The sequence below is a fragment of the Pseudopodoces humilis genome, chromosome 13 (assembly GCF_049639895.1).
Source record: "Pseudopodoces humilis isolate 2021_Gansu_Grassland_sample_001 chromosome 13, ASM4963989v1, whole genome shotgun sequence".
In the NCBI taxonomy this organism is placed as follows: Eukaryota; Metazoa; Chordata; class Aves; order Passeriformes; family Paridae; genus Pseudopodoces; species Pseudopodoces humilis.
The window spans coordinates 10,342,732-10,356,112 of NC_142212.1; the positions used below are offsets into that span (position 1 = coordinate 10,342,732).

At 51.0% G+C, this 13,381-nt stretch overlaps 1 protein-coding gene across 4 annotated transcripts in view; it reads left to right on the forward strand.

Annotated features, from left to right (window-relative positions):
- PLXNA1 (plexin A1) overlaps positions 1-13,381 on the forward strand; it is a 115,570-nt gene that overhangs the window by 88,776 nt on the left and 13,413 nt on the right. For 3 of the 4 annotated variants that reach the window (XM_005522067.3, XM_088061633.1, XM_014251664.2), the window contains exons 22-28: positions 1,324-1,580; positions 5,406-5,472; positions 10,036-10,182; positions 10,999-11,158; positions 11,692-11,795; positions 12,227-12,323; positions 12,982-13,172. In XM_005522067.3, coding sequence (XP_005522124.1) covers positions 1,324-1,580; positions 5,406-5,472; positions 10,036-10,182; positions 10,999-11,158; positions 11,692-11,795; positions 12,227-12,323; positions 12,982-13,172 — 1,023 coding nt within the window. The remainder of the gene's footprint in view (positions 1-1,323; positions 1,581-5,405; positions 5,473-10,035; positions 10,183-10,998; positions 11,159-11,691; positions 11,796-12,226; positions 12,324-12,981; positions 13,173-13,381) is intronic. The other variant, XM_088061634.1, reaches the window with a different exon arrangement.

A 13,381-nucleotide genomic window follows, 5' to 3' on the forward strand; every position in this document is an offset into this window, starting at 1 on the left:
CATTAGCTATTGCAAGTGACGGAAGGAAGCGGCGCTTGCTCACGCACATGCTGATCCACAGTGAGCGCCGGTACCAGCTCCTTTCCTCTGCAGGGCTTAGGGGGAGGCCGCTTGCTTTGTGAGACTTTAAGCCTGATTAAATATTTCATTCAGTATTGTTCATTCATTTCTACTAATGATCAGCAAGTTGAACACAGGGGCTTGGAATTGATGGACTTGGTGGGAAACAGGGGTTTTTGTTCAGCAGGAAGGAGTATTTTGGAGAGGGAAGTTACAACTGTGAGGAATTTCACTGAACTGAAGAGCACCAATCCAAAGTTTTGATTGAAGTGAAATGATTTGATGTGTCAAAACTCTGTTCTTCATTTTGAGTTGGTGTTTTGAAATGAAAAGTGTTGTTTTGTCTCCAAATACCGACATGAAGCAAAATTTAATGCTCATTCTCCCAATTCGAAAGACAAGGGGGAAGTTAAAGAAAAAAATTACATTTTATCACAGGAAGGCTTTTATTCAGAGGAAACTATCTTTTCTAATGGGAAAATGGAGAATTGTAAAAATATTCATTTCTGATAACAAATGTGGTCAGGGCTGGCCAGAGCTGGGCTGCTGATGGCAATGCAGGTGTGAACGCATCAGAGCTGAATCCCTGCTGCGTCCTGCGTGGCCAAATATGGCCAGAAATACAACTTCAAATGTCTCATGAGTTAAAGGGACTGTTTTAGGCTGTGTCTGCAGTGGGACAGTCAGATTTCTGCTGTTATTTCCCTATCTGAAATCCATCCCCCCCAAACCAGGCAGGTTTGGTACTGGTGGAGCTCAGGCTTGTGGCTTTATTTGCTTTCTGTGTAATACCCAAAGCACATGTTGCAGTGACTTGGGTGGAACTGAGCTGTTTGTTAGCTGAAATTGAAAATTATAATTTGTGTGTGTGCTTGGGAGAGAAAGAGTGTTTGTTTATGGGAGGGAAGTGTGTTTATGTGTCTGCACACAAGTGGGAGAGAGTCTTTGTATGGAAGGGTGTGTCTGTATAGTCTGTATAGATATATATATATATATATATATATATATATATATATATATACATTGATGCCCTGAGACTGTGTTAATCTGATACTGGGGTTTTACACACTAGGTAACTCTCCTGAGAGAACTGAGACTGATCACCAAAGGGGAAGCTTGGTAGCAGAGAGAGACCTAGGCCAGCTACTTTTTGACCCTTTTTCATCATTTCCTTTTTTGGGATTGAGGGTGTGGTTCAGTCCAGCCACCTTCTCGTCACCCTCCCCATCATGCCTGTCTCTCAGCTTTGCTCTATCCTTGCAGGTCCAGGCTAATGTGGAGAAGTCCTTGACCCTCTTTGGTCAGCTCTTGAACAAGAAGCACTTCTTGCTGACTTTCATCCGAACTCTGGAGGCCCAACGGAGCTTCTCCATGCGGGACCGCGGCAACGTGGCCTCGCTCATCATGACGGCGCTGCAGGGTGAGATGGAGTACGCCACAGGGGTGCTGAAACAGCTCCTGTCTGACCTTATTGAGAAGAACTTGGAAAGCAAGAACCACCCCAAGCTGCTCTTGCGGAGGTGAGTGTCCCCCTGAGAGGCTGGAGCTGCGGGACAGTGCCCAGGCACTTCTGAGTGCAGTGACAAGAGCTGGTGTCCTTTGGGCATGCCACCAGCGATGGCTTTGGTGTTGGCCGTGGCAGTGAGAGCACTGAGTCTGTGGTCAAGCATTTCCTTGCTTGTCTGTGTGTGAGAGGGATGTGGGACTACCTGGCCCCAGCTAACTCAGGAGCAGCCATGGGTTGTTCTCACTCCAGTTTGGTCTGTGTGAGCTTATGCTGCCTGGGAAGGAGAGAGCAAGGTGCTCACCAGCTGTGCAGCTGGTGCAGGTAGGGTACATGCTAGTGTCAGGCACTGTGGTGTGTTGCTGTAGGTCACCTGGAGAAGGAAGGTGACCAGGTGGTCCTCCACATTTCTGGGCATGTGGGGCAGCTCTTGCCTTGCCTGAGTGGGCTGAATGGGCAGCAGCCAGGAGTCCTTCTTTCCCTGCTGTCTCCTCAGGGCTTACCCGCCTTGCCAGTCGCATGGGGGTTTTCCTGGGAAAGTCACTCAGATCTCTGCAGGCTGGGAGTCTCACCAGGGCCGGGGGAAGTGCAAGCAGGAGGCAGCCTGCCAAGCCCTGCCGTGAGTCTGCCTGCCCCATCAATATTTAACGATAGCTCTGAGCTCTCCTTCATCACGGGCTGATGAATATTGAAAGATACACCAACTCCTGAACAAAAACTATTAATAAGCTCACTGGTTCAGCTCGAGGCTCTCCGTGCCATCTTCTCCCTTTGCATGCCAGGCGCTGCCTCCCCATCCGCACCTCCAGCAGCCCGGTGCCACCAGCCTTTGGCAGAGATGCAAGGATGGCTGAGAGGCACAGGGCTGGCATGGCACCAGAAAGGCTCAGGAAGCACAGGCATCTTTCAAAGATCAATTGATGTTCATGGCATGGCCAGGCTGGACAAAGCCTGTCAGGTTTTGTACTCTTGGCCCTGGAGAAACACCTGGAGAAGACCCAGATATGAGCTGGTCCAAGTTACGTCCGTGTTGCCCATCTCCTTAGGCACCTTGCTTTCTTGCTCTCTCTGCTTCATTTATCACATCACAAGGGTGCCCTTAATGTCTCAAAGCATCTCATTAGCAGTGTGTTGTGCAGATGATGGCTGTCGGGGAGTGGGGTGGGTCTTGGAGGTGCCAGCCGCTGTTCCCCATCCCTCTCCCCTGACTGCATTCTTAGGCTCTTCTCTTCCAATCGTTCCTCCATAACACCAGGGTTCACTGAAATATTTAGAATGCGTTTCCAGCCCTGAAGTAAATCAATAAAATATAAATAAAAGACATCCTGAGGAGGCCGGCAGCAGCAGTGACTGAGCTGTGGTGGCGGCACAGGGGCAGAGCCCAGCCTGCACCAGTGCCCAAAGACTGCCAGTCCCCAGCCACAGTGCTCAAGGGCCATTGCAGGTAGGACAGGGATAAGTCCCCTGGCCAGGGCTCTGCTTCTGCCTCCCTGAGTGGTATTTAACAAAGAGACACTGTTCTTGAAGCCACGGTGCAGAGTGAGTGGTGCCGAGAGCTGTGCTTCTCTATCTGTTTGATTAGCCTTGCTGTTGGGTGTTGAGAGTGTGCTTACTGCCCAGGGCAACTGGATTAGCATTGATCTAACTGGGGAGAGCTGTTATTTATTTATTTGGTTGTTGGATAATCCCCCCATTGCTGTGGCATCTGGCTCTATCACGGATAAAGACAAACATCCGCCAGAGCTTGAGTGGTGGCACTTCAGATAAGCATTATGGGCTTCTCAGGTCCTTTCTGGGGTTAGGGAGGATGTCTGCTGAATAGCTGCAGTCCACTTCTCCATTGGCTTTCTCTCCATGTCCCTTTCCTGCTCCCTTTTTTTGTTCCCTGTGGTGGATTATTCTTTCCTGGCAGGGGCATGAAGCCTTCCTTTCCCTGAAGGCTCAGGTAATGCTGTCCTCAAATGGTTTAAGGAGGGCTGTGCTATTCCAGGGGCAAAAAGGGCTAAGTCCCATTAGCACAAGAGAAAATCTTGGAAGGGACCATATGACACCAAGTCAGCTTGAGTAAACTCTGGGAAAGTAGATTTCCTGCCCCAGCCATCTGGTCTTTGGGAGCAGCTCCTGGCCCATCTGCTGGGCATGGCATTGCTGTTGGGCAGTGCATGGAACTGGGCAGTGGGACTCCTTCTGGTGGCTCTAACATTTTGGTTCCTTCTGGATTTTATTTCTTGAGTCAATCATTTGTATTTGTTTCCCTGGTGCAAGAGGAATGCACCCATGTCCCTGAGGTTATTAGTGTTGCCTGTGCTTTCAGGACCATCTGCGTTTGCAAGTGGCTGATCTGGTAATTAATGGGTGGATAAGCTAAAGATTTTAGAAGGAGTGAAGGCCATGTTAAAAATAATGGATATGTTAAGGGGAGTTTTAATCTTACGGCAGAGAGATAAGGTGTGGTGCAGAGACAGGCATGTTATGCTGTAGGGCAGCAGGGTTCACCAGGGTCTGGTGTCACCCTCGGCTCCCTCCATGGCTCCATGTCCCTCTCTCTGCTGCTGTGGCACATCCTGCAGGACCAGCACCTCGAGGGCCCTCATTCTGTTCAGACCCACCACGTTTCACACCCGTCCTGAGGGATCCTGCTCTCCCTCTTGTGCATGGTCCCCAGCAGGCACAGGCCACTCCCTGGACCTTCCCTGCTGCTCTGGAGCACATTGGCATCTGGATTTGGACTGTGCTTTAGGAAACTAGGGGTGATATATAGGTTTTCTCAAGGCAGCTTTGTCTGCTTCCTTTAACTGCATATCCAAAAGCTGAGAGGCATGGCTCCATTTTTAAATTTCTTTTGGAGAAAGTGGGTGCAGCATTGTATACTTGCAAACTCCTATCACCACTCCAATGCAAGGAGACACACAGCAACCCTGAACTTCACCATGCAGGCATGGAAGGGTTAAATTCCAAGCCTGGCACAGTGTGTTCCAAAAGTACATGGAAAACAGGTTAAGCTTCCAACCACTGCTCTTATTCCCTCCTTCTTTAATCCCCTTGTTTTCAGCTGAATTAGTAGTGAGGATAAGTTTGATCAAAAAAAATATTTGGGTCAAAGTTTCCAGACCTAAATCTGGTTGTGGCTTTAACCAAGGCCATGTACCAGTGGACTGGTGGTGGTCAGTGTCCTCTTGCTCTGCTATGGGCCCTGGACTTTGATGCTTTGGAGATGAAGGGCTGCTTCAGGGGTTGCAGGGAAGTCCCATGTCACCAGTAGTGGTGGCCTGTGTCAGGGCAATGGCAGTGCTTCTGCAGGACCAGAAGGCAACAGCAGCTCCCAGCTGGGGAAAGGGGCTTCCAGCTAGATCTGTCTTTGCATTGCAACCTCAGCCCTTCCTTCAGGTTGTACTTTCACTAGGGACCTTGAGGTAGGTTTGGGGACATTGTACTTGGCTTAGGTGCCTCATAGAATCCTCCTGTGGGGAGATCTGCCTGGTTCCAATGGGACATCGTGGAAGAAACAAAGTTCATTGAAGTAGAAGGTACCAGGGAGAAGCAGAAAGCTTCTCATCCCCTGGTGTCCCTAGTGGTACAAGGTTGAGCTTGACTTGTTGCAGCTCTCCAAACATGCTGGAGACCAATTTGCTTTTCTGTCCTGGGGGTCTGCTGGTGGGCAGAGTTTCCAGCCAAGCTTGTGCTGTCTGCTTGTGCTCCTTGCTTTGAGCCTCCTTTCCAGATGAAGCCTTTTAAAGCCAAAAATAATTTAGCTACAGTTGAAGGGTGAAGTGGCAATGGGTGAGATCAGAGACCTTTAATATTCTCTGCTGATGGCTTTGCTCTCTACCTTCCCCTACAGAACGGAGTCGGTGGCAGAGAAGATGCTGACAAATTGGTTCACGTTTCTGCTGTACAAGTTTTTGAAGGTGAGTTTGGGAAGGGTGGCACAGTTTGGACAGGGAGGTGGTTTCTGCCATGCTGGGCCAGGTAGCATGCTACCCAAAATCCAAGCTGACATGTTCTTGAGCATTGCTGCTCCCTCTCACAGGAGAGATTGCTTCCCAGATCTCTGTTTCCATCCTGGTTTTCTGAGATGTGATTCTGGTATCCTTTTTGGGAAATAGCTGAAATTGGGAAATGAAATCCAGATTTGGATTGCTTAATGCATAGTGGGTTTGAGATTTTAACAATGGTGCCCTGAGGAAAGATAAATCTGAAGCAACTCAACTGGTTCTTGGAGTGGTCCCCATTCCTCTCTTCTTGCCTTTGCTTGTGTAACTCAGGAGGAAGAAGCCCTGTGAGCTGATCCTTCTGTAGGCATGGCTATGACTGGGGCTGTTTCTGCCTCTTTGAGTTGTTTGCTGAGCTGCACTCTTCATGTAATGCTGCTACTTTTCCTTCATCTCTCCAACACTGAGGTTCTGTGGTAGGGGAATTGTTTCCTGCAGGCATCTCTACTTCTGCTGCTGCTTCCCCTGCCAAGGGTGCCCTGGTGGGGATGGATGCCTTGAGGGGCTTGTTGACAGCCAGGGACAGAGCTCTCCACTGCACCTGCATGAGGCTGCAGAGCCTTTTAGCTTGAATTCACCTGTTTCCAATTTCATCAGGGTTGCAGAAGAGGATGCCACAGTGTAAGCTCTGTTTTTACCACTGGTGCATCTACCAGTATTGAGAACATTTATTCCATCAGCACCAGTGCTTCCACCTGCTAGAGCTGCACCAGTTTCCATGCAGATTACACAGCAGCAGCTCCAGCACGTGGACCCCAGGCTCAGTCCTGCTGCAACTTCGGGATGACTCCGATGGGTGAACAGTGCCTGCAGGCCTGCCACTGGTTTGTCAGGGAGCAGGACTGTTCCTTGGGATCCAGCCTGGCGTCAGTGCAGTGAGGCTGGGTGGCACACAGCTGTTTTTGTGGGATTTCATCCCTCATTAAGATAAAGAGGGATTGAACTATTTCCAGCCAAGAGATGAGAGTGAGCAGGAGTCTCAGCAGAGCTCAAGTGATCGTCAACGAGAGGTGATTTATAATATCACTTACATGCACTTGGCTTTTTGCCTCTGTCGAGGAATAGCCTGGATCTGTAAAAATCTATCTAGCATGCTGGAGATTGCTTGCCAGGGGTGGGAGAGAAGAGCTGTGCTGGTCATAGGGAGATGTCAAACCTCCCACCTCCCCTTTGTGCCAGGGCTTTGTCCAGCAGGGCCCTTTTGCATCAGCAGTACCCAGTGGGATTGGGTAGAACACTGGCAGAAGGCTCTTTGAGCTCTGTAAACCTGGTGGGACAGGCAGGAGTGGCTCTCCTTGTGGATAAACTCCAAGGCTCCTTGAAGTGAACGGGGTTATGCTTTGGCTGAGCAAAGTGCAGTGCACAGCTATGAACACCACAGCAGTTTTTGGGGACATAGAATTTGTGTGTGTGACCTGGCATCCTTGACCTGTCCCTGGCTGGACTGGGCCATGTTCAGAAGCTACTTTGGATTAGCTCATGCACCACCAATGTCCTGCATCTGCCCTTGTCCCCCTTCAGAGAGGCTTCTGGGGATATTACCAGTTGTGGAGCAAGTCTGAGGATAAGGAGTAGCAGGTGAGAGGTGTGGGGATGGTGGAGCCAGGGCAATGCCTCTTTGTAGTCCTTGGCTACACCATGACTTAGGCGTGGGAAAACACCTCCAATCTCTGGGTGGTAGCAGCAGGAGAAAGGTCTGATCTAGGTACACCATTACAAGAGAAACATGCATAGAGATGAACTTGCTGGCTGTGCAATTTGTTACACTGGGATTCATTTCCTTGGGAAGTGGTTGAAACTCCACTGCTTGAGTCACTTGAGTTAAACTGGAAGAGACTTGAGGATGTGCTCATGTCCTCTTCTGGGTCAGTCCCACAAGGAGACCCACGAGGCTGTTCTCGCCTGTCTCTGGACAGTGAGGATCACAGGTGGTAGCAAAAGCAGGAGAAGGCCACGAGTAGATGGAGAGTATCACAGCAGACAGTTTGCTACCAGGGAAAGTGCCCCAACCAGCAGTACTTGTGCATGTAAATGAGGCAGACAGCCACGTGCCTAGCTTCTGGATCAGCTCTCAGCAAGCCTGCCCCAAGCAGGGATACACTGTGGTGAGGGATTGAGACAGGCACAGGACAGGCCCTCATGTCCAGGGCCAGCAGTGTGGGGAGCCAGCAAAGGCTGGTGCTTTCAGGAGGACCCTGTTAGCAGCATTTATCAGACCCTTAATGAGACACCTCTGGGAAAGGGAGATGGATAGATTGAGACAAGTGCTGAAAAATGCACAATATTAGGTGCCTGATGAGCTAGATCTAGTCAATAAGACAGTTTGGGAATTAGCTGGCTTGTCTCTGCCTGCTCCCAGCATATCAACATAGGCATGCACAGGGTGTCTGCAGTTGTTCTCCTCCAGCTTGGCTCCCATGGAGAGCCCCCAAAGCTCCCCTCAGTCAGGTCCCCAGAAGTGAGCAAACTGCATAAGGGCTGGCAGGGTGGGCACAGTCACATCTGGAGGACAGGCCACCCTTCATCAACCTGAGGGACCAACTGGCCACATCTCAGTGGTCTCCTTCTGTATTTCATCTGATGGAGTTCAACTCAGTCAACTGCCCAGCACTGGTTTCTTTGGTCCCTGTTAATTTTGTTGGTCTCTGTCAAAGATGATCCCTAAACCATCCTCATCTGCAGTGTCTCAGTGAGCTGTGGCCCACAGCAGCACCTTGGCCCTGGTTTTCAAGAGCCAGTGGGGACAGTGAGGCTGGGACTGTGGTGTTGCATTTTGAGGGTAGGATTCACACTAGGAACAGACAGAGAAGCCAGCGTAGGAGAGACTTGGTGTGAACCCCTAGTGGAGATGGGTACAGAGCTGCAGATGTGGGGGCAGCAGCCATGCCTTACTGGAGAGGTGAAAGCTGTGGGCTGAGACTGTAACAACCATGGCAGATAGAAGCAAGAGTCCTGCTCCAAGCTGTCCTCCATCCATACCACTTCCATAGACTTGGAATTTTCATAAGGAGTTTTTGCAAGCAAACCAAAAAAAGGCAACTTGAGTTTTTCCACCAGAACCAGAGGGGTAGGCTTGGAGTGCCCTGGGACCCCTGGGTTCTCACCACTCTGCAGCCAGCCTCGCCTTGCCAGGCAGCCGGTGATGTGCAGCCTAGCACCCACTTGGGTCTCTCACTTTTCCAGGCTGACTTAATGAAGCCAAGTTAGCAAATGAAACATAATTTCAAAGACAGGCGTGTTGTCGGAAGGTCTGGGGATGATGTATGCCTGTTCCTGCTCGTTAGCAGCTGTCTCTTTAATTATCGCAGATGCTAACGAGATGCTAACAGCATATGGTGACAGGGAGAGCAGCCGCACTTTGAACCAAAGTACAATTTATTTGTGAGGCGGCCGGGAGGGAGGGATGAGGGCTAGTGGGGTAAAATCTGCTGGGACTTCTCTCCATCCCCTCTGTTCCCATTGTACTCTTTTTTCTCCCTTAGGGCTAATGCCTGTATCTGGAAGGTCTCATTGGGATGCAGCTCAGGGGACAAGTTTGGGCCCTGGGTTATGAACAGGTGTCACTCCCAGTCCTGCTATGCCAAATCCTGCCTCCAGGCTGGTTGGTGCTTCCAACCTTGGCAGGTCCTTTAGTATTTCCGAATCCAGCATCCAGTATGTTTTAGGGTGAAGTGGCCTAGTTTACCTTTTGCTTCCTCACATCTATGAGATAGATGCTGATGTGGCTCTGTCTGGTAGCTAAAGCTGGCTCTGACTACAAGGCTTTGGTAGTGGAGTTGGGTAGGTCACACATGGTTTAACTGCAGGAAACCTCATTGCCTGGTCCCCTCCATCACCTGGAGACTCAGGATAGGGTTGCCAGTGGGTTGCTCACTTGCTTTTCCTTTCCAGTGGGTCTGGCTGGCTGTGCCCAGCTGTCATTTGGAGAAACCTCCTTTGACTTCTCTCATGTGAGACTGGGCTCCTGGCAGATGTCAGAGCTGCATCATGATATCTGGCCAAGAGCTCCCAGGCTGTCCCACTGCAGTGTGCCCTTTCCTCAGGTCCTCACATGCTTTTCTTTTCTGGAGCAGCTCAAAAGTCAGGCTGTATCCTGTACTCAAGGTCCCCAGATTCAATCTGCTTTTCAGTAGACCTTAATTTACCCTTTTTAGCTCATCTTTGGCTTGCAGAATGAGCAGAGTTTGCCTGGAAGTGTTTGGCAGCTCTGGGAATCTGAGCCCACAGGTTGATAGACAAACAACTTCCAGTGGGCTTGGAAGGAGAGAGTGAGTTCCTTCACAGGATGAATTTTACCATGGACGCCCTTCCTTGCAGTCTTGAGCAAGGGATGGAGACTCTTTATAACGCTGTGTGTGGGGACTGATGCTGCAGGGCCACAGGAAACTTCTGGCATGGTGGTGGTTCTTGAAAGGCAAAGCAGGTGCCTGGCACCTTCTAACTCCTCTCTCTCCTCTGCTCCATCCCCCTGTCCCACAGGAATGTGCCGGAGAACCACTCTTCATGCTCTACTGTGCCATCAAGCAGCAGATGGAGAAGGGCCCCATTGATGCCATCACAGGAGAGGCTCGCTACTCCCTCAGTGAGGACAAGCTCATCCGGCAGCAGATTGACTACAAAATGCTGGTTAGTGCAAGCAGAAGCCTCAGTGGTACTGGTGCTTGCCAGGACTGCCAGGTCCAGCTATTTAACAAGATCTTGGGGGCACACAAAATACTTTTAGAGAGAGTTTTGTCTGTTGTTCTCTCCAGCATTCCTGGGGTGCCTCTTACCCTGTCTGAGTGGGGCCCATCTCAGACAAGGTCAGAAACAGAGACTTTCCTTGGCAAGGTTTGGTCTTGCCCTGGGTCCAAGGAAGCCAAACGTGAACTGAATCCTGCTCAATATCTTTCCAAGCAAACCCCTGGCAGTGGCAGGTTTGGGTGAGAGATGCTGTTGAGCTTGTGCTATATGGAGCAGCCCATTGCTCATGTTCAGTGGGGATCAAAGTTAGAGCTTTGAGGTTACAGCAGGAGATGGGGTGGTAGTTCCTTCTGAGCCATGTCCTCTGTCCAGCTAAATGATAAGCCAGACCCTTCCCCTGGCTGAGCCTGCAGCTGGTTCTTCACCTGCAGCTCAGTCTCCATGGGGATGGTTTGGGAGGGGAGTGGGGTGTGCCTGGGCACTGCTCATTCTCAACAGGCTTTGGTGCCCTGGGCATGGTTTGCTGGCCCAGGATTCCTTCACTGACACTGTGTTTCCTTTCTGGGAATTGGAGATTTGAGAGTGGGCAGGGAGAGGTGAGGAAAGGGGAGCAGGAATGTATTGTGTGACTACAACTCCACAGCAGCTCAGGAGATGAGAAGACACGGCCTGTGAACAGCTGTAGCCTTGTGTCCTTGGACTTGCCTTTGCAGCCAGTGTGTCACAGCCTCTCACTCGACCCTTTCTGACCCTGTGCAGACCCTCAACTGCGTGAACCCTGAGAATGAGAACGCTCCAGAGATCCCTGTCAAGGTGCTGAACTGCGACACCATCACACAGGTGAAGGAGAAGCTGCTGGATGCTGTCTACAAGGGTGTGCCCTATTCCCAGCGACCCAAAGCTGGAGACATGGACCTGGGTAAGAGAGAGACCAAGCACTTTCCTGTGGGGAACAGGGATGTGACTAAGAGCAGGAGTGCAAATAAATCTGTGGAAGGCAGGAAAATCAACCTATCCTACAGAAGCATATTGTTCATTCCACTTTTGCCATGCTGGTGGCACTAACTCTGTGTGGGAAGCCCTGGCACAAAAGACTGTGGGTGGAGGGGGTGGGGAGAAGATCCCCCTTGGTTCTTCTGGGGTCTGAATTGCAGGCTTGAGGTGTCATGAGATCCAAGGAGGCCATCAGTAGCTGAGAGCAGTTAATAGTCCTGTTCTTAAAGGGGGGACAGGGGAATGGAGAGGAGCAAAGGTAACAGCCATCAGGGTCAAACTGATGCTGTCTTTCCCTGAGTACTTGGATTTGTCCAACACATCCAGTCATCAGCCCTGGAGCTCAGAGAGGGGTGGGAGGCCTCCTAAGTTGATGCCTTGGGACTGTGCTTGTACCCTTGCCTTAGCTTTGTGCTCCTATTATCCACTAACCATGAGCCCTTCTCCCCAATGGGGCAGAGTGGCGGCAGGGCAGGATGGCCCGCATCATACTGCAGGATGAAGATGTCACCACAAAGATTGACAATGACTGGAAGAGGCTGAACACCCTGGCCCACTACCAGGTAAGGCTGACCATGATGGAGAACATTGAGCATTCACCAGCTGCTTTGAGCTCGAGTATCTTTTCTCCCTCCTCAGCTTGGTCAGGGCCTGAGCTCAGCTCTCTGGGGCCATGGCCAGGAGGTTTGCAGTCACTTTCCTGCCTGCACCTCATGTTTATGGCCCTTTAAAATGGGGTATTTGCAGGGTTCATAGAGGCTGTTTCCCACTCTGACCTTACTCTGCCATTTTCATTCTGAGCTTTCTGGTGTGTTGCTGTTCTGCCCCTTCCCCCAGCTGTCACAGAGATGTCAGGCTCCTTTGCGGGAGATGATGTCCCTGGGGTAGTGGCAGTGTAACTGCATCCCTCTGGGGCTGGTTTCTCCCCGTGCTGGGGCTGTTCCCCCGGTGTCTCTCTGGTGTGGAAGCCTGCTCAGCCCATTTCTGCCCGCAGGTGACGGACGGCTCCTCGGTAGCCCTGGTGCCCAAGCAGAACTCAGCGTACAACATCTCCAACTCCTCCACCTTCACCAAGTCCCTCAGCAGATATGGTGAGTGCACATGGGCATCCTCCTCTGGGCTGGCAGGGGATGTGGCACTGGGCTGGGCATGTGGACCAGGGCACAGGGCAAGTGACTGTAAGTAACTCATGTGAACTAACTCCTCCAAACCCCCAGCTCTCCTGCACAATGCTATTTATTCTAGTGTTGGAGAGGGAGCAGGTGCCCTCAGAGCCATCTTTCTTTGCAGTGTGTTGGACTCAGGGGAAAAAGGCAAATGTTAGATTGCTGCTGTTAAGGGATCCTTTCCCTTTTATTCCCCTGAAATCTAATTAAAATAAGCACAGAGGCACTTAGCACTTAAAAGAGCAGAGTTGAAGACTCCCACGAACGTGGTGGCAGGTGTACCTCAGCCTTGGTTTGGAAGGGAATAGTGTGATGGGCTCAGATTGGCACAGGAAGCATCTGTGATCCTGCCACTTGCATGCTGGGAGCAGGACAGGCTCTGCAGAATTCCTTCCATGGTTATCCTGGCCCCTGCTATGGGGGCACATCCCTGTCCTGGCCAAATGCCACATTGGTCACAGCAGAGCTCCCAATTCATGGTGGCTGCAGAGGCTGAATCCCAAAGCTCCTGTGGAGGGAAGGGGAATGATGGGCTGGTGGTGAGGCAGAGGTGGCAGGGTAGGAACATCCCCTGTGCTTGCAGAGAGCATGCTGAGGACAGCCAGCAGCCCCGACAGCCTGCGCTCACGGACCCCCATGATCACCCCTGACCTGGAGAGCGGCACAAAGCTCTGGCACCTGGTGAAAAACCACGACCACATGGACCAGCGGGAGGGTGACCGGGGCAGCAAGATGGTCTCTGAGATCTACCTGACCCGTCTGTTAGCCACCAAGGTATGGCCCAGAGATAATGCCTGGCTTTTGAAATCTGAGTGGGGAGGGGTAGTGATTTGGGCTGTCCAAAAGTGGTAAGCGCTGCTTTTTTATTAGTCTCCTGCTCTAGCTCAGGAAGAGGTCTTCATTTGGTCTCTTTTCTGAGCTGGAGGTGAAGGTTTTGTGTGTTGAAACGATCGGTGAATATCCCCTGAGTGGATTTTCCTATT